The sequence below is a fragment of the Engystomops pustulosus genome, chromosome 1, assembly GCF_040894005.1.
Source record: "Engystomops pustulosus chromosome 1, aEngPut4.maternal, whole genome shotgun sequence".
NCBI lineage: Eukaryota > Metazoa > Chordata > Amphibia > Anura > Leptodactylidae > Engystomops > Engystomops pustulosus.
Genome location: NC_092411.1, coordinates 106,150,010 through 106,174,239, shown reverse-complemented (window position 1 = coordinate 106,174,239; position 24,230 = coordinate 106,150,010). Strand labels below are relative to the sequence as shown.

At 39.8% G+C, this 24,230-nt stretch overlaps 1 protein-coding gene and 1 long non-coding RNA gene across 2 annotated transcripts in view; both read left to right on the top strand.

The window, feature by feature from the left end:
* Nucleotides 1-2,905: 2,905 nt before the first annotated feature.
* LOC140081116 (uncharacterized) lies at nt 2,906-7,039 on the top strand. Its single transcript, XR_011849919.1, has 4 exons — nt 2,906-3,142; nt 3,257-3,328; nt 6,019-6,091; nt 6,994-7,039. It is a non-coding gene; the product is annotated as an uncharacterized lncRNA (long non-coding RNA).
* Nucleotides 7,040-8,563: 1,524 nt separating this feature from the next.
* The window catches only part of LOC140080959 (uncharacterized), a 42,895-nt gene continuing 27,228 nt past the window's right edge, over nt 8,564-24,230 (top strand). The window contains exons 1-7 of the mRNA XM_072126210.1: nt 8,564-8,639; nt 10,116-10,204; nt 12,274-12,420; nt 14,602-14,653; nt 14,765-14,865; nt 16,761-16,846; nt 17,559-17,640. Of these exons, the coding sequence (XP_071982311.1) occupies nt 12,408-12,420; nt 14,602-14,653; nt 14,765-14,865; nt 16,761-16,846; nt 17,559-17,640 (334 nt within the window). The 5' untranslated portion in view covers nt 8,564-8,639; nt 10,116-10,204; nt 12,274-12,407. The remainder of the gene's footprint in view (nt 8,640-10,115; nt 10,205-12,273; nt 12,421-14,601; nt 14,654-14,764; nt 14,866-16,760; nt 16,847-17,558; nt 17,641-24,230) is intronic.

Here is a 24,230-nt window from a genome sequence, read left to right as displayed (position 1 = left end):
TGCTTCCAGGTGCATCACCTCCACAAGATCGGGTGTACCCATTGTCTGTGCCGGAAACAGAGGCTATGTTGGCGTACATCAAGGAGAATTTGCAGAAAGGGTTCATCCGCAAGTCCTCTTCTCCTGCTTGTGCTGGATTCTTTTTTGGGCTGATGTCCCACTTTGTCCTTCTACCATGTTTGCCATCAGCTACACACATTGCCAGCCTGTTCTTCCTGCAAATCTTCCGGCTTCATGGACTTCCTCGGCACATCGTCTCGGACCGCGGTGTCTAGTTTGTTTCCAAGTTCTGGCGGTCATTGTGTAATCAACTACAAGTAAAGCTGCATTTTTTGTTCCGCATATGATCCACAATCTAATGGACAATTAGAGAGAGTCAATCAGACTCTAGGCTACTACCTTCAGGCACTTTGTCTCGACAAGACAACTGGTCTACTCTTCTATCTAGGGCATAATTCTCGTATAATTCCTTGGACTCTGAATCTGCTGGTGCTGCTCCCTCTTTATTGTCTATGGACGAATCCCACATCCACCTCTCCCTCTGTCTATTCCTTCGGATGGTTCTATGGTGGTTCAGGATTCGATTCAGGATTTCAAATCCGTCTGGGAGCAGACACATCAGTCTCTACTTCGGGAGTCTGCCCATACTAAGATTCAAGAAATGCAGGCCTCCTCCAATTTTTTTTCCCGGTGATAAAGTGTGGCTTTCTTCCAAATACATCTGGCTTAAGATTCCCAGCTATAAAGTCGGTCCCCATTTGTTGGGTCCTATCGAGGTGCTGAAGCACATCAATCCTGTGGCCTACAAGTTTTCCTCCCAACATGCTCATCACAAACTCCTTCCATGTCTCTCTCCTGAAGCCATCTTGAACTGCTTTTCCAAGCAAGTTCTTTCTCCTGCTCTTGAGGCTGATTTCACCAACATCTTTGAGGTCAAAGAGGTCCTGGACATGAAAATGGAAAGAGGAAAGCAGTTCTTCCTTGTTGACTGGAAGGGGTTCGAGCCTGATGAGAGGTTTTGGGAGCCCGAGGACAATATCCTCCAGACCAAGAACAGGGGGAAAACAAGGGGGGTTCTGTCACGGGTGCTCCTGCAACCCAGGACATAGGGTTGCAGGCACACCCGTGCACCTCTCCGCTCCCTAGGACCCCCGCGGCTGGCTGTCTCACCTGGCCGCGTTCCAGTGATGGCTCTGACGGCCCAGCGTGCACGTCCCTGCTCCCTAGGGTGCGCGCGCTGGCTTCCAGAAATTTAAAGGGCCAGGGTACCACTTATTGCCGCTGACCATCTGATATGTGTAAAATTGCCAGCCTCTTACCACATTCCCCGCAGGATCATTCTGCCTCATGCCTGAGAAAAAATACTTTGACCCTACGCCTTCTGATTGCCTGCTGAATTCCCATTGTGACTGTTGGTCTGTTCCCAACTTCGCTCCTGCGCTGCCTGACCTGACCTTCCGGATCGTCCCCGACTCTGATCCCGTGCTGCCTGTCCTGACCTCCTGCCTGTCCCCAAATATGATTCTGCTCTACGAGTCTGTACTACACCTTGGCTGCCACCGCGGACAAAGTCGCACCAGTGGAGCGACCTGGTGATACCACACTGCAACAAGTGTAACCTGCTTTACGGCAGGATCTACAGCTGCGGTGGTAAGTAAAGGTAGGTAAGTAAAGAGGTAAGTAGGGAGGAACACAAGAAGAGAAAGAAGCCATGTTCAGCATAAAAAGGGAGGTAAATCTATGGTAAATATAGGGCAGCAGAATGGTTTAGTGGTTAGCATTATAGCCGTGCAGCGGGTTCATGTCCCAGGATCAACAAAGTGTTTGTATGTTCTCTCTGTGTTTGCGTAGGTTTCCACCGGTTCCCTCCCATACTCCAAAACATACTGGTTGGTTGATTAGATTGTGAGCCCCATTGGGGACAGGGACTGAATTGGCAAGCTCTGTGTAGTGCTGCGTAATCTGTGGGCAATATATAAATACATTACTATTTATTATTAAAATATCCAGTCTGTCCTTACAGGAAGCATATTCATCATAGTCAGCCGGCCAGAGTCTGCAACCAGTCACCGGCGCCACCCTGCACCGCCACCCGTCAAACCGGTAACGGGCAGAAGTTTGTTTATTTGCAGATTCACATTTGAACTTGATAAAGGTTGCAAAAAGGCTGAAACATTGTTAATGTGATCTGCTAAATATTTAGTATCAAAATATTTTTTCATATCTGGTGAAGGCTATTTGAAATTTCCTATATAACTTGTATATCACATCTGATTAAAAGATTTAATGAAATGAAAACAAGATTAGTAAGTGCCATGCTTATGTACCCTGAGTGTTTTAAGAAATCTTTTCTACAAGCTTCTATTACTTAGATAAATAACAGAGATATAGAAGGATAAAGGATAAATAACTTGTACTTTCGGGATAAAATATATGATGGATTTTATGTGATTTGATGCATTTTTATGGGAGTTATGTTTGTTATGTTGTATGATTTATCTGGGGCTAATGTAACATGTTATATTTTGTAATATTTGCAATATTTTGGGATGAATATAGTTATTATTGTTATAGTAAGTCTGCCCTAATGAGTACAGGAATTGACTTGAATATTTGAAGCAGGTATTGATGCCATAAGATGATGTCCAACTTTTTGCAAATCAAACTTTTATCACCTATGAGTAATATTTTTAAAAACTTGCACTAGGTCCTAAGCTCTATTAAAATGTATTTAAATATTTATATAGTTTTTTACGCTCTGAGATGATACATACATTTCTGCATTGTAATTTTTTTTCATACTGTCCATGTAGTTGCAGAGTATATGCATGCATAGCATATGTAACACACCTGACACTTAGTGATCTGATCTCCTGAACTGAACTTGCGGAAACAAAGAGTATAGCATATCAATGTTACCTGCCATGTGTTCCTCTACTTAGCCGGAAACTGCTCATGCAAATTTCATAATTTATTGGCAGTCCTTGTTTACTCTGATCCATGGCAACTGCTGCCAAGTAAAATAAACCATTTGTCAAAGATACAGCCAGTCTTCAGTCCTCTGAAGTGTTAGTTAGCTTTTTTATACCAGTTAGCTGCTTATCAAGTAACACAGTGCTGTGGACATCGGCAGATCACGTAGGTAAGTCTAGCAGTCTGTGTAATAGATAGTTGTGTATTAATGTGTGGTATTTTTAATGATATGTATCCAGAAGGACTTTAATATAATTTTTATGGTGTTTATCTGTGTTTTAAGCTTAAAAAACATGGCTTTGGCAAGTGGGCATTGGGTACAAAGTAACGTCCTCGGAGATGCACCAAGGCCTCGGTAGGTTTGCTTTCTCTATCTTTATTGTATATTTAGAATGTTTAATGAAGTGTGAGTATCCCAGGACTGGACTGTAATATTGATGACCTAGGATAGATCACCAACCAAATATTGGTAGAGTCTCTCTTCTTGCAGGGATGGGGGTACCAATCAGCTGTTTAAAGATTTGACAGTGCTCTGGAATGCTCTGTAGCCTCTTCATTCTTTGCTAGGCACAGAACTGTACAATGCTCGCTATTAAGTGAATGGCATTTGAAGTTGAAATTCCAAATTGAAGTATCCACATCTCTTGCTGAAACACAGTGGTTATTTCACCCAGATGATCAGCAGGGGCACCAGTTGGACCCAACATTCTGATGTTGGTATCCTAAGAACGGGTCAACAATACTAAAGTCCTGAAAGAAACTGTTTTAAGGAAACCTACCACCACCTACCAACCTACCATCTACTGATTAAGGTAGATCAAGTGGCAGGTTCATCTAATCTATAGTGGGATAGCCCTTGTTTTGGCTAATCATTAAGTCACCCATAACTTTTATAATTTTTAAATGCCCTAATATGCAAATTCACTAAAGAGGCTACTGGGGCGTGGAGTAGCTGGAGCTTAGGCTACACGGTGCGGCTACTCCACCTCCAGTAGTCTCTTGTGACCCGCTTCGTAGCTGCGCGCACTCGTCTGCGAAGCCGGCTCTGCGCGGTGCAATCGCCGGTCTGCACAAACCCGGCTTCATGGATGAGTGCAGAACAACAGCGCAGAATATCATAATCTGTCAATCAGGAACAAGGAGGCAGGGCAATGAAAGTAAAATTTAATATGCATGACTCAATTTGTGTGAATGGCATCAGGTGAGTTGCATATACAGTAAATTCACAAACTGATTTTTTTAATATCGCAACAAGGGAAAAGAACTATTTAGGGATAAGGGCAATGCTTTTTAAACATAGTTTTTAATGAGAATTTATTTTGAGTGAGTTAATTTTCATGACGGGTTCTCTTTACCAATTGATAAAAATGGAACACTAAGGGGTCATTTATTTTACTTTTCTTTCTTTTATCTATCTTATATTTGCACCTTTTGTGGCCTGTTTGAATATTTACACAAAAAGTAGTGCCTTTTTCATTCACCTAGCAAAGTTCACTGCCACAGTTTTTTCAGTGTTGCATCTAATATATTTTTAAAATCCAGATGTGGACATCGCAATAAAAAGTTTTTATTTTGCAAAAAAAACAGACATAAGCAAACTCAAATACCAAATATTGTATATTACCCTCTAAGATAAATTAAACAAGGCCAAAATCTGGAAAAAAAAAAAACAAAACAAAGAAAGACACACACAAAATGATTCCCTTAATCACCCAAATACAAATTATACACCACTAGTTCAGAGATAGATGAAATGCTTCTGGGCCAAATTTGGTCTTTAGTAATTTCAGTACAATGCCTCATGGTTATGACTTCCTGAAACTAGAATTGTAGTATTGGCTAAACATGCCACTTGGCTACCAGGGACCCCACAAACAGTACAGATTAAGTACACACAACACGTACAATTTTTTTTATTATAGAGGTATAGTTTATGCTTTTCATACAATCTCGCCAAACTGAGCTTTATTTCTTTGAAATTTTACCTTATTCAAAGTTGATCTGGACTTTACATATCTTTTATTCCATAATCTTCTTCTAATTACTCAGTCCTTGCTCAACATCAGTTGAATAACTTGATTTTGTAAGCTTGACTCACCCGAACTAACAGGCTATATGGTGTTAAAGGTTTCCAAGCATGATTGCAGAGAGTGTAAACAATAAAATACCAGGGCTACTTGCCAAGTAGTACATTACTTTACATGCTGCCCCTGTATTTGCTATTCTAAAAAAAACTCAGGTGTTGGTAAAAATGTTTGGGACTTTGGGGCCCCTTTAATTGGAAGGACTGGAAACCAACCCTCTCCCTGAATCATGTGAGTGAATTTAAGAATAATGTATTCATAGATTGAGACTCTCTTCATAATTGAACCCCTTAACTGCTGTATCGGGTTTTTATGCTGCTCATCAAGTGTACTTTATTCACTTTAAATTATACAGTGTTTAGATACACTACTATACAGTACAGTCCTGAAATCTCCTGACCTCCCCTGAATCACAGTTAAAAAGAAAACGCATCACATATAATTTTCACTCATTGCACCAAATAAAACTAAAATGTATTTTTCCTAAACTGTTTTTATTTTATGATGCTGGATTTTGGAAGAGATGATATGGTTTAGGTAATTGAGAATTGGTTTAATGGCACAATGGGGGAATTTATTATATGATAAAGGCCATGCCCCCCCCCCCCTCCTCCCCTGTTCCGGCAGATAAATCAAGAGGCTTAGACCTCTTGATTATCCACGGGTTAGCCAATTTTGCATAAAAACAGGTGCTTGCAGGCTCTGGGCAGGAAGGCCAGCCTACTCCAGCAATGGCCACGTAACTCTACTCTAGCTCCACGCACACATGGTGTGGAGGTGGTGTAATGCTAGGTAATTGTATTTTCTTTCACAAGGTGAAAATAAACAATAAACATAAGGTTCGTTATGATACTGGATCTTGAACATGCATATAGTTAACATTTTTATTGTAGCATCTGTAAGTTTCAGTTATGACTTAGTTATTTATACTTACATGTTTTGTTATTACACTTAAATGTAGCTATGGCCATGCATTAGCTGTCGCAGGTAATATTGCATTTATATATGGAGGCTGCACAACTAACAACATTCTGGTAAGTGCTGCATTTTATCACGTTATTGCATTGAATAGTCACTGCTACCTTACTTGTGCTGGGTTCCCACATTCAGTTTTTCTTATCAGTTCTTAAAGGTAATCTGCCATCAGGATGAAGGATTGTAAACCAAGCACACTTACATAATGGTGTGTGCCCCCTCTGGCGGGATATGCTCTACGTTTAGCTTCTTACGTCCTTGCTTTTACAAAAAAAGGCTTTACAATTACAATCATTTGCATATTTTTTTAAAAGGGTTTGCCCATGAAAGAAAGTTCTCAAATTTACATCCTATAATGATGTTTACGTAACAATTTACTTTACAATTTACTTTACAATTTACTCAGTTTTATTGCTGTTTATAACAGCTCCTATAACTCTCTAAGCAGGCACTGTATATCCCCTTGGTGCTGAGTATTCTACTAGTATCTGGCACATAGAAAAAGATAGATGAGACACATCTGTGATGAGATAATCAACTTGTTTTTTAAATCAATATGGAAATCCACCAAAATATGTGGAAATAGTTTCTACAAAGAGATTTACAGGATTTTTAATAATGTGATCTATGATCTGGGTGATTTTAAAAACAATAAACCACTTATACTCACTTCCTCCACTGCTCCCATTCAGCGGCTGGCCTTACTTTGTTTTCGGCCCGTCAGTGCTGTCCTGAACGCTGCCATGCTCCGACTACAGCTTGAGTTTCAGTGTGTAGCAGGGAGTGTCAGGACAGCACCACCAGCGACAGACTGCACAGCAGCTGAACAGGAGTAACAGAGGAGGTGAGTATAAGTGGTATAACTTTTTTTAGCCGCCACGGGCCATAGATAAAAAAATTTATTTGGTTTTATATTATTGGAATTGTATTTTTTACACTTTTGGTACATACCTTTTTATAGGACGAGGAGCCAGTATATTTCAATGATTTTTACATGCTTTCAGGTAAGATTTTGTCCTCAATTCTATAAACTTTATATAGTAATTTATCATGGTGAAATATTGTATTATTTAAATGCAAATAATCACATTTGGTTAAATAATGAGTTATCATATTTATGTGCTATTCACCTGGTTGGAAATTAAATGTATATGTGTTGCTAATATAAAAAGATAGTAACTCAAACGGTGGAGGCTAGCCCATTTGTATGTTGTCTGTATGAATGGTCCAATTACTACGTTTAGATAGGTCAGTTTTTAAAGCCTACGCGCATCAAGATGTACTATAACGTTCCTGGTGTTATGAGGGGTTATGGAGAGAGCTCACAGGCTGAGCTGTCTCCAAACACAGCGGGGTCAGGTGTATAATACAGCGCCTGTTACTAATGCAGACGGTGCTGGCACCGATCAAGGATGTTAACCCGACCACCGCACCTAACTTACTATTCCATGACATCATTGTAGGATGAGGATCAGTTGCCATGGAAGCCTACAATCTCATTAATACTTGTAGAATTGTGTAATGATCTCTGATAGCCAGCAGATGGCAGGCTATTAGAGGTCAGCAGTAAAATTGCTATGTACTGCAATACAGTAGTAATGCAGTACTGTATATAGTATTAGGTTAATGTACACTGGAGGGTCTCAAATGGTAAAAAAGTATTTTTTAAAAGAATATTAAAAAACTGTAAAAAAGTTAAAATCACCCCCTTTCCCTAGAACACATATAAAAATAAATAAAAAGTAAAAGCCACAAATATGATAGGTATCACTGTGTCCCCAAATACCTGTTCTATCAAAATATTAAAATATTATTCCCAGCCATGAACACTGTAATGGAAAATAGTACCCAAATGTCCAAATTGCCTCTTTTTTCCCCATTTTTCCATCCATGAATATTTGATTAAAAATTTATCAAACAGTCAAATAGGTCTATTGATATAAATTAATACGCCAGCACATACCGTAAAAAATGACACCTTACATAGGTCCGTACACCATTGTGTGAAAAAGTTATTGGCCTCAGAATTTGGCAAAAAGGCAAATATTTTTTAAAATGTATGAAAACATAATAAAATCTATATCACTGTGATCTTAGTGACCCAGAGAATAAAGAGAAAGTGTCATTTGGAGCACAGAATAAAACCCGTAAAAACTGTGGCCACAAGAAAACGCCACAAATGTGATTTCCCTGGAATTTGATTTTTTTTTTTTTTGCAGATTTCCAGTACATTGCAGGGAATATTAATTGGTGCCACTAAAGTGGCCTGCAGATAACAAGTCCGCACATCTCTGTAAACGTAAAAATAAAAAAGCTTGGAATGAGGGAAGTAAAAAACAGAATCACAAAAATGAAAAAGGGCCTGTACAGAGTCCTGTAAGGGATAAAGGTTACTGACAAAAATGAAAAAAAAAAACAATTTAAATATTTATCAAACAAAAGTAACGTTAAGTAATATGTTTTCAATATAAGCAATATGTATGCAAGTTAAAAGTATATGCACAAATCACAAATCATTTCTTCAACAGTTACATCCAATGATCTAACATGGGAGCTAATCCCTCAGACTGGCCATATACCGACCCCACGAGAAGGCCATGACATTTTGTAAGTATTTAATATGACTATTAGAAGAATTTGTGTAATGATAGCATGTATATGTTTAATAAGTACTAACACACATACTTATACACATGCATAGTACATTTTTACCTGATTATATATATAAGGTAAATACAACAGAGAAAGTTCTGAGTGCCCACATGAAAAAATTGGCATTGTGTAAAGTTTCAATAAAATGTATGGAACTCAACACATTGGAGCTTATTTACTAAGAGTCCGCGGACGCACTTTCGTCGGACTTTCCGACGTTTTCAGCACGGCTTTGACAGGTATTTAACAGGGGATTGTATCACACGCGATCGTATTGTGGCGCAGCTGCTCCGGCTTTCATGCGACAGAAAACAGGGGGACGGGCTGTTGGACGATCCGACGGATTCGTGCGGGATTTAAGTTTCAAATTGTGTCGCAAGACAATGCACTTACATGCACCAGGAAGAAGAAAGTGAACTCTGGCGGACCTGAGCGGGGAAACAACACATGCAGGATATCGGGCACACGATCTTAGTGAATTGCGGCACAATGCATTATCGTCTGACAATGCATACTGTGAACTCCTCGGACCGGGTAAGTACTGTAAATGTGCCCCATTGAACCACATTTAGAATTTTTTTTTTTCTGGTGCACTCAATTTAATGGACATGTGCCACATTTATGTGGGACTTTCAACATAAATGTAATGGCCAGTGCGAATGTGCGCCCCTTTCAGAGCACAGTATTGTGTCCATAGTGCAGCTGTGACACTATATTAGCGCTTAAGTCCAAACAAAAAGGAGAGGAGGCAGCAATCCAAAGAACTGTAGTGGTTCAGATATAAGGTGCACGTAGCCCAAGGTTCTGGTGCTCAGCAAAACCTTGTGTAAACATAGTGATTGGAGAAGACCACAGCACCGGAAAGGTAAAGTTCCAACGATTTCTTTATTTACAATTCATCCAGGTAAAAAGAGCAGCGACGTTTCGATTCACATTGAATCTTTATCAAGCATGATAAAGATTCAATGTGAATCGAAACGTCGCTGCTCTTTTTACCTGGATGAATTGTAAATAAAGAAATCGTTGGAACTTTACCTTTCCGGTGCTGTGGTCTTCTCCAATCACTATATTAGCGCTTAACACTTCATAAATACTTGTACTTGTGCAACCACTTTGCACATGTATATATGTGCAGTCTACACCAAAATTCTGGCACAGACTGCATAATGAATGTGGGCCACTGAATTATTTTTTGTAGTTTACTTTTATTTAAGATATTTGTCAAAATGAATTTGTTAACCAAAGTATATTCCAAATACTTCAACAAACATATTTCTATCGAATGTAGCAACCAATCTAGTAGACCCACAATCTAGTCACACACTGCATGATCTTGGATAGTTACTACCTTAAAATTTTCACATTCGAAAAATGCACCTTCTGGAAAAAGCTTAATCTTACACAGAACACCTTTTCTTCATTTCTCCACAGTGTTGTGAAAAAGAAAATCTTTTTGTTTGGAGGTCATGATAACAAAGGTGCTGTTGAGTGTTTGCCAGGGATATACTCATTTGACCTGGGTAAGAAGCTTTAAATCATTTGTAGATTTCTGTTTGCCTACATTGGGGTGTCACCTCTCCTGATTCTCTGTTTCAGTACATACTTGTTTTTCCCTTTTTATAATATCTTTTTTATTTAAAGAGGACTTGTCACCCCAAAAAAGACCCCCACCCAATGTGCTCCCCATAACCCTCTCCCCAGCCCCTTTCTTCCTGTCTCCCCAGCCAGTTTTTTTTAAATTTATGTTTGGAAAGTTGGTTTAAACAGATACGAGGATCCAACCTCTTATTTGGTAAGAGGTCGGATCCTCGTATCTTGTGCGCTGGCAATTGGGTTTATTCATAAGGGGGCCAACCGGCACTCCCCCAGCACGCCCCTGTCAGCAGAGACCTGTAATGGATCTCAATAAAGCAAGCATTATCGTTGATCTATCTGGCGCTGGACTATCCTTCCTCTTCTCAGAACCCAAGCGGTAAATAGGGCTTCCGTCTTCTCTGCATGGCACCCTGCAGTGAGAGATCCAATAGTCAGCTGCCTGAATGCTTGGGCAGCCTCCTAAAGCATGTGCCATAAATATACTATGGCGCTTGCTTTAGGGCCCCAAACTGCCTGCTGTACATATACAGTGTGCATTATGAATACTGTGACAGTAGGATGAGTGAATTTTATTTTTATTATTTTTATTTTCCAGAAATATTCTAGTGTACCCAAATAAACTCTTAAACCACTTAATTACTTGTGACATATTAGTATGCCACAAGTCTGTCAAGGGAGTATGGAGAGGGCTCACCGGCTGAGGCCTCTCTATAGAAGCAGGTTGTTTTCTGCGTATTGCAGTAACAGCCATGATCTATATAATATTCTCCATATACTGATATACAGTAATATTGCAGTATATGGTAGGTGCAATCAGACTATCTAGGTTTAATGTACCCTAGGTGGTCTAAAAAAATGATAACAATAACGTAAAAAAAAGTCACACCCCTTTCCCAAGAACTGATATAAAAATAAACAATATCATAAACATGTTAGGTATTACCACATCCCAATAGTCTCAATCTATTAAAATATAGAAACGGCTTTCACAGAGTTAAATGGAAAAGACAATTAGCACCTGAATGTCCGAAACACCACTTTTTCACCATTTTGCAACACATAATAAATTTAGGAAAACACCATCAAAAGGTCATATAGTCACCAAAATGGTAGCAATGAATATCAGATCATCTAAAAAAAAATTCACATTACTGAGCTCTGAAAAAGTTAGAATATGGTGAAATGAAGTAAAAATTTTTGTACATAAGGTTTTAAAGGGAACTTGTCACCACACTAACACTCCCAATCTTACAAAGAGTACATTATTCTGTAATATGTACATCCCTGGTGGTGTTTTTAGCATATTTCTAGGTTGCAACATGAATGAAAATAGCTCTTTTATTTTTTTTGTAGAGGGCCTCCTATAGTCAGACAAGCCTGCCTCCCTCAGTCAGTCTGTTGTGTCTACTTCATGCATCTGGCACGTTGGATGCATGGGATGGGCAGAGCAAACTGATGGCAGCAGGTGGGGTTGTCTGACTGCATTCTACAAAATACATTCTACAACCTTTTTAAATTTAGTATCCCCTTGATTGTTCTGACCCAAAGAATAAAGGTTACGTGTCCTATGGGACGCACAGTGAAAGTTGTAAAAACTGAGCCCAACAGAAAATGACACAAATGCTTTTTTTCACCAGCTTCCCCAAATTTTTTACCCACTTTTGAATACATGGCATGCAATATTAAATATACTCAATATAAAATACTATTTATTATTCAGAAAATAAGCCCTTACACAACTATGTACACTGAAAAATTTAAAAAGTTATCTATTTTTGAAGGTGGAGAGTGAAAAATAGAAACACAAAAACAAAAAAGAGCCAAGTCCTTATGGTGTTAATTTTGACTTCCTCTCGAATGTATTGGATAGATGGAATGAAAATGTGGATAATATATAATCACACTATTCACAAATTTGTAGATTTTTTCTAAATTTCTACCAGCTAAAGAAATGGTCACAAAGATTATACTTTCCATACTTGTCACTTTTCAGGTACTTTAAAATGGGAAAAGTTAAAAACGACTGGAGCTGCTCCTCAAACATTGAGCCATAGCGTTGCCACTGTTGGTGAAAATGTCTTTGTTTTTGGTGGTATCTACCATGGAAGAGCTGTAGATGACCTTCACATGTTCAATACAGGTGACTTCTAAAGTGTATATCTATCTATCTATCTATCTATCTATCTATCTATATTTATATATATATATACACATCTAAGAACTTTTTTCTTTCAAACAATTGTTGTGAAGTTAGATTAAATTAGCTTGTTTGTTATAGTATAATCACTTGCATTTTCGTGTAAGGAAGGGACAGATAAATTACCTCAAACATTCAAGCATTAGAAAAACCAATAAAACCTAGAAATACTCACCTGCGTTCCTCTTGATGTTGATCCGGTTACTGTCCCCCGCTAGTCTTGATACTCCAGGATCACCAGACAAGAAACTTAGAATTGGCAGCAGGGGGCATAGGGACAAGTTTTTCGGCACTCCAAGCTGCTAATTATGCATGCCCATGCACCTCCCTCTCCCATGCTGGGAGCATGGTAGAGGGAATAGACATCACTCAAGATAATTAGCAGCCTGGAGCACCAGACATCTTGTCCCAGCGCTCCGTGCTGCTAATTATAAGTTTCTTTTCTAGGTGATCTCGGCATGTCAAGACAAGTGGAGGATAGCACCGCGATCAACATTAAATTCGTTATGAACCAAATATACCTTGAGAATGTTACAGCTACACTGATGCAGAATCATGTTTCAGTCACTGATTGAATCATTGATCATCATCTTGTTTAATCCCTGTGCTGAGTGGTTTTGCTGTAAAAACAATTATAAAATTCAGGACCTTGGGAAAGCTGGTACACATTATACACAAGCTTTCTGAACAGCCAAGACAGGACTAATCAATTTGAGCTGGATCACTCAGCAGCTGGGGGATGGTGCACCAATTGATTATTCTGCCTGGCAGGGAGAACCGTGATTGTGGCATCCTCTGGTGCAGTATGATAGTAATCAACTATTTCACATTACATACAGTTTATGCTGCATGCACATTAATTACAAATTACACACAGTACTGACAGTCCCCGGGTTACATACAAGATAGGTTCTGTAGGTTTGTTCTTATGTTACATTTTTATCTAAGTCGGAACTTTATACTTTATCATCCAAAGTACCAGCCAATTTTTTTTTGGTCTCAGTGACAATTGTATTTTAAAATTGTTGGATTCTAATAAGAACTAAAATTAACAATAAAGATTCATTGCAGACACCTTTCAAATCTATTATAGCTGTTTATTGTAGCCAAAGGCTAAATTACCAACATCCAGAGGTCCGTTTCTAACTAGGGGTCGTCTGTAAGTCGGATAATCTTAAGTAGGGGACCGCCTGTATAGGCATATGCATACAGACACACATCGACATGTGTGAAGGATATGTGTGCAGCAGGGAGTTATGGATACATGATACATTACACTGCATGTCTCACAAACATTATTTACACATTGCAGGTTGAATACTTCATTTACATGTTACCCCCACTGATCAGCAAGTGGATGGGCCTACTAAACTGCAATAGCTCCACAAATAGCAATGTTCCATCCACTGGCCATGGATGGGACTGGCAGGTGCTCCCTATTTGCTATTCCTGGTGCTGCCACAGACTCTTAAGTTAAGAAAGAAATACCAGAAGTGGGTTTCGTAAGCAAAGTTCATCAATCTAAAAAGTCCTGGAAGACATTTTGGTTAGTTTGCATTAAGGTGTTGGCATTGCCCACATTTATAAACTAGTGCAGTCTGTACTATGTGCAGTTTGCCTATGGAGTGTGCAGAGTGTGTCAGATTAAGCAAAACTGGTGCATTAATCTGGTACCCCCTGCACTGGTCTGGAAGTGTGCACCATTTTTTTTGGTGCACTTTGTTTATCCTGCTTAATTATGGGGCAATCAGAATTGTGGCGCAATAAATGTCTCAGTAATATATGTGGCTCAAACTCTGACTAAGAACTACCACGCCCCTTTAGGTGTACATTTTTGTCAGACAGTGTAGCCGTGACACAAAACTGGTGCAGACACTTTATAAATACATGTGCAAGAAGTTTGCTCATTTTTTTCAGAGCAAAGTCAGACAGAAAACAGGCGAAAACACTTCCATAAATGTGGGCCATTGCTGTTTCTTATTTCATTTCCATATAAAAACACCATGAATTCGGTTAAATAAGGATACTTTTAGCGATATATCTATATTGTATCTATAGCTTGTCATAATATTTAAAACTGCATAGAAACTTTTACTATTTTTTTCTATTTCTTTTTTTTTTAAGTTTCTGCAACGTGGGTACCAATAAAAACATCTGGTACATTGCCTACAGCAAGGTAAATATCTATAATATATCACTAAACTAAATTATAATTACATTTTACTATCCAAAAAATAATCAAGTGTTTTTCATAAATATAGTAATTTTTTTCATGTGTTATATTAAGGTTGGGCCACATATTCGCTCCGGTTGGACAGCAGATATACATGTTTGGTGGCTGTTCAGTAGATGGAGTTTACTACAATGATGTATATCTACTGGATACAGGTGAAGGATTTCTTTTTCTTGCTAGACATAACCAAGTAATTATCTACAATTCTTTATAACATGACTTAAGGTGGTATTCTTTTTTTATTTATCTATAGAACGCAATATCGTACAATATATTAATAAACATGTTTATAAAGTTGCATACAATTATTCTTTGTATATAATCTCATGACCAAAGTACAATAGTATATCTCATTGATCTGAACTATGCATTACATCCATAAAGAATACATTTAGGCCATGTGACATATCTTGTATCCCCACCTGTGTTATTTAGTATAAAGAATTGGAAGAATATTATGTTAATAATAAGAATATTAGAAAAGTGTTCAATATCCTTTTACCGATATAAATAAATGAAATTATGAAACCAATAATACCGCATTAAATACATTTTTAATTTTAGATTATATCAGTAGATAAATATAATTATGCATATTTTTCCCATGAATACTAAACAAGTATTTCTGCTCAGACAATGTAATATGCTTCAAGCCCAACAGCCAATTAGCTAAAGATTTTGACAGTCTAATTTCGGTTATACTCATCTCTGAGACTGTATCATAGCTCACTGTCTTCATTAAATCAATTATATTGAATTCAAGTCAAAAACCTGAAAACATATTATACATGCAAGAAACAAAAACAATCAAAAACATAAAGATCTGATTGTGTTTGTTTTTAATGTACATTTGTCATGAAATAAGTATTTGCCGTAGCACTTAGGCTACATTCTCACGTACTTTGGTGGATGTATATACGGCCTCAAGCAATAGGCCGGCAATCGGCACACGGATTGTTCAGGGGCGAGTATGCGAGTTTGCACCAAGGTGTGGCCTTAGTATACATTTCTGGAATATTTTACACCTGCCATCAATTACAATAAATCTTTTAAGCCATGGTAACTCTTTCTCCTGCCGGGGCCCCTTTTAAAAGTGTTGTGAGTTTCATTAAGGTGGGGGGAGTTGGAATTTTCCGAATAAAGAGGCGTATAAACTTTAGTCTGTTAACATCTAAATGGATGTTCCATGCACACGTCCCCTATTGTTTTTTTTTTTTTTAAATAGCCACAGATCAGCATATGTAAAGGTGGTGGGGAGCCGCTTCATTTAGACAGGCATTCATCGAGATAAATAACTCCTTGTTAGGAATAATGGGGCTGATTTATCAAGCTGTCTAAGAGTAAGACCAGTAAGAGCAACCAATTACAGCTCCCCTTGACAGCTCCCCCATGAGCACTGGTAAAATTAAAGCTGAGCTGTAATTGGTTGGCCGTGGGCAGCTAAAAATATTCTTACTCTTAGACAGCTTGATAAGTCTGTCGCAATGTCCCTGTCTGACAACAGCATGATGTCCTCCTGGATGACTGGATGTCTAGATAAAGCTGTCTCCAACCCGTTTGACTAGTTAAGATTTGTTAAAGGGGTTGTCCAGGTGCAGAAACAATTTGACAAATGCTTTGGGGGGGGGGGGGTATGAAAACAAAAATCAGTTCACAGTTACACTCTTTAGTACTCAATTTCAGCCATGACATTGCCTGCGACCACTGGCCTCTGTCTGTGTCTGTCTGTATACAGAGCCCTAAAGAGACACCATGTGGACAAGTGTGTACAGGAGTAGCAAGACATTGAAATCATGGCCACTGTTGTGAGGCTGGCAGTAATAGGTGGCACCACAGCTGAACAGATGAGAGGGTGAATTAAGCTGTTTATTATTTTCACATCCCTCTTCCCTGGAAGCATATATCAAAAGTTAATGAGAGTCACCATAGGATAATGTATGTGAATGCTGGTGCCAGTATAGGGCAGAAAAAACACCTGACAGGTTCCTTTTAACTACTGCCCAGAGTGAATATGATCATATTGACATTATTTGCTTACTTCTTTCAATAGCTACTTTGTCATGGCAGTGCTGTGAGATCAAAGGAGAAAGCCCAGCTGGAAGGAAGTTCCATTCATTTACTGCACATCATGATAAGGTACTATGCTATAAAGTATTGTAAAACACAATAGAAAGACTTTTACAAAGTACAGACATACAATGATGCTGCCAAGTTATCAAGTTTAAAGGAAATCAACCACGTACAAAACGTAATAAAACCTAATAATACTCATCCCCGCTCCTTTTCACCTTGATCCCGGCACTGTCTATCACTAAGCTTGAAACGCCGGGATCACATAGAAAACATAAAATTAGCAGTATGTAGCGCAGGGAGAGGGAGGTCCAAGGGCGTGCATAATTAGCAGCCCAGAGCGCTGGACATCCTGTCCCCGCACTCGGCGCTGCTAATTATAATTTCCTTTTCTAGGCGTGTCAAGCTTTGTGACAACAGCGCTGGGATTAAGGGTAAGAGGAGAAGGGGTGAACCCTTCTTGTTCATGTAGCTGCTTGTAGCCATTTCCTGTGCCAGCTTTCTTTTCCCTGCAACTCCCTCCTCCTTCTTCTCTATGCTGCTGTCAGCTGAAAGGCTGGTGGGGAGACATTTGAAATATGAATACATGAAAATATTTGAATAGAATATGAAAAAAACATTTGCCTAATGAAATAATTTCTCCCCCAACCTACTGTATCTCAGGTCCAGATGTGGTATTCTCTTGGCCTGCTTTGATCTATGTATGGCTTCAAAATTACATAGGTCCCCTGGTATTTGTACAATGCAATTTAATGTCCTTGTCTATTTGATTTGGCAGGATATCTACTTGTTTGGTGGCATCATAGAAACTGAGAATGAGACTAAAATGTTGAAAAGTGATGTGATTAAGTTAAGTCTTGGTAAGTGATGCAAAAGTAGCAATGTACACTATTATATTAACATAAAAATCAGATATAAATTATAAACCTAATTGTAAAATAATTCTATTGTTCATATCAGCAGTTAAAAAATAAAGGTTCGGAATTCTAAAAGTAATGTATGTGTTAATGATTCTATTTATATGCCCAAATGCCATGGTATGACAATATATAAATAATACTGTGTGCACAATAACAGTTTTCCACATGTCACCAGGGAAAGTGTGAAATAAGAGTTCATAATATGTAATTAAGTTTATTCCTGAGCAGGCAGCTCTTGAGCTGTTTACTTCAGACAAGATGGTGATGCTGAATGTCCTAGATATACTGTAATATGAATATAGTTACTGAAGGTTATGCAGCTTGTCTATGCCACTATGGGTATCATTACCTCTGCCAAGCCTTACACAGGTCACACTGACTGTGCAATTACCATTACTCATTTTATCTCCTTGTCCAAACTCCTCCCATGGTATGGAATACAGGATACACGGGAACACACAGGAATGCAGGACCCGGGAACTCAGGATCAGGAACACACGGGAGCAGGAACGCAGGATACACGGGAACATACAGGAACGCAGGAGACACAGAAACGCAGGAGACACAGTAACGCAGGAGACATATGAACGCAGGAATATCGCTCGGGAGCTTTTTCTAAGGCTGTGAGGCACAAAGATCCGGCAGGCTGTGATGGGAGAGGCAGGTTTAACTAGCCTTCTGGGAAAATGGGCAGCACCAATTAATGGTGCACTGGCCCTTTAAAGTTCCCAAAGCCAGTGCGCGCGCCCTAGGACATGAGGACGCGCACATGGAGCGAGGATGAAATTCAGGATCGGGGACAAGCGACTGGCGCAGCCACTGTGTATGTGGGCAGCGAGGGATATGGGTGAGACCATGACTTAAGAACAAACCTACAGAACCTATCTTGTACGTAACTCAGGGGCTGTCTGTATTTAATGGCCCTGTGCATGAGTCCCGGTGCATGGAGAGGGCTTGTGGGCCGAGCCCTCTCCATAGCCGGTAAGTCTTTGCTGCATATTGCAGCAAAGGCTTACCGGTAACACCCGCGTTCGGCGCCGCTATCTTGGCGCGGATCGTCGCTCCCCGATGACATCACGGCGATCCGTCACCATGGTAGCCTCGGGTGTTTCGAATACCCGAGGCTACTTCGTTTTAACCCATGCATTACAATGTGCTAATTGCACATTGTAATGTATGGGGAGTAAAATCCACATATACTGCCATAATGTAGTATGGCAGTATATGATAGGATGAATCAGACTACCTAGGGTTAGAGTACCCTAGGGAGTCTGAAAAATAGTAAAAGTAAAAATAAAAAAAGTTAAAAAAAAATTATATTAAAAAAACCTAAAAATTCTATTCGCCCCCCTTTCCCTAGAACTGATATAAATATAAATAAACAGTAAAAATCATAAACACATTAGATATCGCCGCGTCCGAAAATGTCCGATCTATGAAAATATAATAACGGTTTTTCACTGCGTTTAACCCCGTAACGGAAAATGGCGTCCAAAGTCGAAAATGGCATTTTTAGCCATTTTGAAAAATATAAAAAAATTTATAAAAAGTGATCAAAAGGTCGCGCAGTGCCAAAAATTATAGCAATGAAAACGACCTCAAAATTCGCAAAAAAATGACACTAACTACAGCTCCGTACACCAAAGTATGAAAAAGTTAATGGCGCCAGAAGATGGCAAAATCCAAAAAAAAATTTTGTACAGGTTGTTTTAATTTTTTTAAATGTATGAAAACATTATAAAACCTATACAAATTTGGTATCCACGTGATCGTACCGACCCAAAGAATAAAGTAGACTTATCATTTGGGACGCAGATTGAAAGCTGAAAACGTCGCAAATGTGGTTTTTCACCATTTTCACTGCATTTGGAATTTGTTTTCTGCTTCCCAGTACATGCCATGAAATATTAAATACTGTCACTATGAAGTGCAATTTATTACGCAGAAAATAAGCCATCACACAGCTCATTATGTGGAAAAATAAAAAAGTTATAGATCTTTGAAGGTGGTGAGTGAAAAATGGAAGTGAAAAAACTAAAAAAAAAGGCCAAGTCGTTAAGGGGTTAAAAACTAGAGCATGTACTACCTACCCATTTTTCAAGAATCACTCATTGCCTTTGGTTTATAAGGAACTAATGCCAATTAATGCCAAACTGATGCAAATAAGCAGGACTGAGAACTTGCTAGTTCCTGTGCATCTTGCCTAAAGTCTCTTGGACACAAACATTAGGGGAGATTTGTTATGCCTTCTCTGCCAGTTTTCTAGCAATGAAAGCACATGAATCCCCCCCCCCCCAATCCCCCTGTTTTCTGGTTTCTCTGACCAACACGCCACTTTGGCGGGGACCAAGTCAGGAGGAGGGCGGAGACTAAAGCAAAAAACCCAGTCAGTTCAGACCTGGTCTTGGGTCTTGGTATGGGATACAGAAGCTAGAGTGCCAGCTGGGGAATCTTTAAGACTGGCATTTAAAAAAACAAGACATAATCAATTCCCCCCATTAAAACAGGACTTGTCCAACTACTCATGCACATGCCCATAATTACCACAAGCCCATCCAACGGCCAACTGCTGGAACAGCAAAACTCAGAGCAGATCCTATTCCTGCATGTGCTTGAAGCTCAGGCTGTGTTTTCTTTTGCCATCAGCTTTATATAAATATCTTCTTTTTAGTAAAACCTGGAGTACAAAATGATCCGCAGAATGTCAAAAATCGTGCCTTGTTTCACTTAAACCTTACAGATCTTAAACAGATCTCATGTAGATCAAGGCAATCCTCTAAATGACCATGACACAAAGAAGCTAGACGGAAGTAAGGATCCATAGTGTAGATCACACAAGTAGGCAAATAGTTTAAAAGCTTTTATTGTACTAACAATTTTTTTTTCAAATTCCTTTCCTTAGAATCAAGTGATATATATACATACATATAATTAGTGCATAAGATTCACATATTAACAGGTCAGGATAAACTGTATGCATAAAAGCACAATATGTTCAAACCAGGAGTAGGGGAGGGAAGAAGGGGGAGGATAGAGGGGGTGGGAGAGGGTTGGGTAAGAGGGTCTAGTCTGTCAATGCGGTGTATTCGGGGAAGTTCACAAAATCCGACCAGGGGGTCGTGGTTTTCCCCTGTAGGGTGAAGTTCTGTGGAGAGTTCCTCCATCCTCTGCAAGTGTAGGATCTCCGCAAATCAATCAGACATGGTTGGTACCCTTGTGTACTTCAACAATCTGGGGATCGAAGAGCGAGCTGCGATTAAGAAAAAACCATCAGGGACCTTTTTGCCTTGGGGAGGGGGGGGGGGATTTGAAGCATAGGCCGGGTCGTTACTCAATGTATGCCCTGTCACTTTGTTTGTCAGGTTGACAACACGAGTCCAGAATGGTTGTAAAACTGGACATTCCCACCATATATGAAGCATGTTACTTACACTTTGTCGGCATCTCTAACACTCCGCTGGGCAAGTGGGGTACAGGGCGTTTAGCTTAGCTGGGGTCCAGTACCACCTATACATGATTTTAAAGTTGGTTTCCTGAGCTTTGCCCGAGGTAGATACTTTATGGCAAAGTTTGTAGGCTTTCAGCAAATCCTCTGGTGCGTAAGTCGTCCCTAGTTCTCTCTCCCAGGCCTTCACCTATGGAGGGGTCGCTTTCACCCATTCATTTGGAAAGAGGCCATATATAACTGAAATTGAGTGAGGGGTAGCTGAGGAGGACATGCACATGTGTTCGAAGGGCTAGAGTTCTCAGTGTAGATTGAGGTGTCCCTTGCGTGTGTTGTAGAATTGGAACAGTTGGGTGTATTCCCAAGATGTGCGGGAAGTTTCTGTACTAGAGATAAGGATGCTACTGAGGGGGCGGAGACCGGTGTCTTCTAGTAAATCTTTGAACTTGAGTGGTGAGCTCGATCTAAGGGAGATTAAGAAGTCAGGGTGAGTTCCCGGGGGTAATTCGGGGTTGTCTGTAATAGGAGTCATAGGTCCGTCAGGGTCAAAGAGGTGTATGGAGGTATTGAGGTTTTTTTAGCGTCTTTAACACCTGGAGAGCCACAAATTGAAGTGTGTTTTGACGATGGGCAAGTAAAGTATAAGAATGCGCAGGGTGGTTAGTGGTGTAGGCGAGAGATAATCCTCAAGTTGTACCCACAACTTATTTTTCTTGTCATGAAACCAATCTAATATCCTGGTATATGTGGCAGCAAGGAAATAGCTTTTGCAATCGGAAGTCCCAGACCCTCCTGTAATTATCTTAGAGTCATTGTGGCCCTGTGGTCAGTTTGTCGGAAGGGATTTAATTACCACATGGAGTTCTTCTGACCTAAAGGGTAGTTCGAGTAGTTCTGTGAGGGAATAAGGGGGGTAGGGAACATATTAGGGAAGGTAAGGGTAAAGGGCAAGAGGATGAGAAAAGAACACAAAAAATATGGGCACTTTTATGGGGGGCTTTGTATCAGTGTGTTCACCCCTTTGGGGCCTTTTCTTGGGGTTTCATATAGGGTCTAGGAGGAGGGCCCAGAGGACCTTTAATTTCAGAGCCATTGTGCTGGGCGCTGGCGTTGCATTGAACGCAGTCTCCCAGTACCCTGCGAGTGTATTTGGTTTAGTGCCCATGCCTGGGGAGATTTGGATGGGGTAGTATGCTCACCGATAGATGGGCCTGCTATCTTAGGAGAAAGGCCTGGCAGAGGGCGTACTTGAGGAGAGGATGTACGCCTCTGTTCGCGCCACACGGGAGGCACCGCGTTAGCTGTAGTTGCAGAATGGCGTGTCTTCCTCGGCTATGCGCTGTGAGTGCACTCCTGTGCCCGATCCGTGTGTGCTGCGGCAAGGGTCCAGTGAGTATTCCCACCCTTGGTTTGGAGGTTTTATTTACCTCTTGCAGAACAGAAGGTTGCCTGTGTGTTTTGTTTTACTCCACATGGAGTGCATGATGGCTGCGAGCGGGAAGATGAATCGCGGGATTCCCCGTCGGAAGGTGGTAGGTGATCCTGCAGCGGAGAGAAGCGGTTGAATGTCGGCGTGGAGTGAGGTGACTGGTCTCTCAAAAGCCCTCCTGGTGCCAAGTTTCTCCATGTACGGTCGTTTCAAGCCCCTTTTAGCTCGGCCAGGCACGGAGCTCAGCTTAGGCACATCTGCTCGGCATCTCAGTCAGGCCACGCTCCCCTATACTAACAATTTTCAAATAAGACAGTGCTTATTATAAAATCTATAAAATGCATGTTGACGCTGGCACTTTATTGATTAGATAATAACTGCTGCTTTATTTGAAATTTGTAAGTACAGGCGGTCCCCTACTTAAGAACACTCGACTTACATACGACCCATAGTTACAAATGGACCTCTGGATATTGATAATTTATTTTACTTTAGTCCTAAGCTACAATAAACAGCTGTAACAGTTATCACAGGTGTCTGCAATGAAGCTTTAGTGTTAATATTGATTCTTATGACAACACAACATTTTTAAAATCCTATTGTCACAGAGACCAAAAAAGTTCTGGCTGGGATTACAATGATAAAATATACAGTTCCTACTTACATACAAACTCAACTTAAGAACAAACCTACAGACCCTATCTTGTATGTAACCCGGGGACTGCCTGTATAATAAAAGCTTTAAACCATTTACTTACTCATGTGCTTCAACTCCATCTAGCCTTAGCCTCTTTGTGTTGTGGTCATTGGATGGATCAACGTGATTGGAGATCTTCATGGTGGGATGAAGTAGGATTCAAACAAAAAAAAATTATTTGAACCATAATAACTCATATAATGAAAAGAAAAGCACTGGCCTCCAGTAATCAGATTGCAAGGGATATTTTTATAAGCCACTTTACTTTGCTCACCGCTTTACAATTCTGTGCTAGTTTTGATGACTCTCCTTACCCAGATGTAATTCACTTACCAGTAAGTAACCAGTGCTTATGAAATATGGAAATATCTTAATAATACATGATGAAGCTCTCATAGTGTATAATATGAGTAAAGGCTAAGTACCACATGACAGAGATTTTTAATAAAATAAACTTGGCAGAAACACATTAACTATTCATGCAGTGTGGGTTGCATACATGTGCACATGACTCTAATCTGTTTAGTACAATTTAAACCCTGCTGAATTGTTTGGATCAATTGAGACTTTTTCATAATACAGTAAACGGAAATGTTCCTACTTGAATTACGTAACAGAATCGTAATGTTCTAAATGATGCATATTCTATTGAACTAGATATGAAAAACAAAATTATTATTTCATAAACATCTGCATTCACATACAAATTCACATGCAGACAGCAAATGAACCTCAACAAGTCATCCTTGTCCTCCTTTCCCCACTCTTCCACTTGCTTTCTTGATGTCCCTATTCAATGTTAAACTACCAGCAGAAGAATCCTGGTGATCCATTGTTTGCAGTCCGAGGGTCATCGGTGTGTAGAGACCTCTTGTATGTTGAAAGGATAAAAGACTAGCCCGAGCCATAAACTTGGCCAGAAATAGGACTTCTTCAGCAGTGGGATCATACAAAGGGCC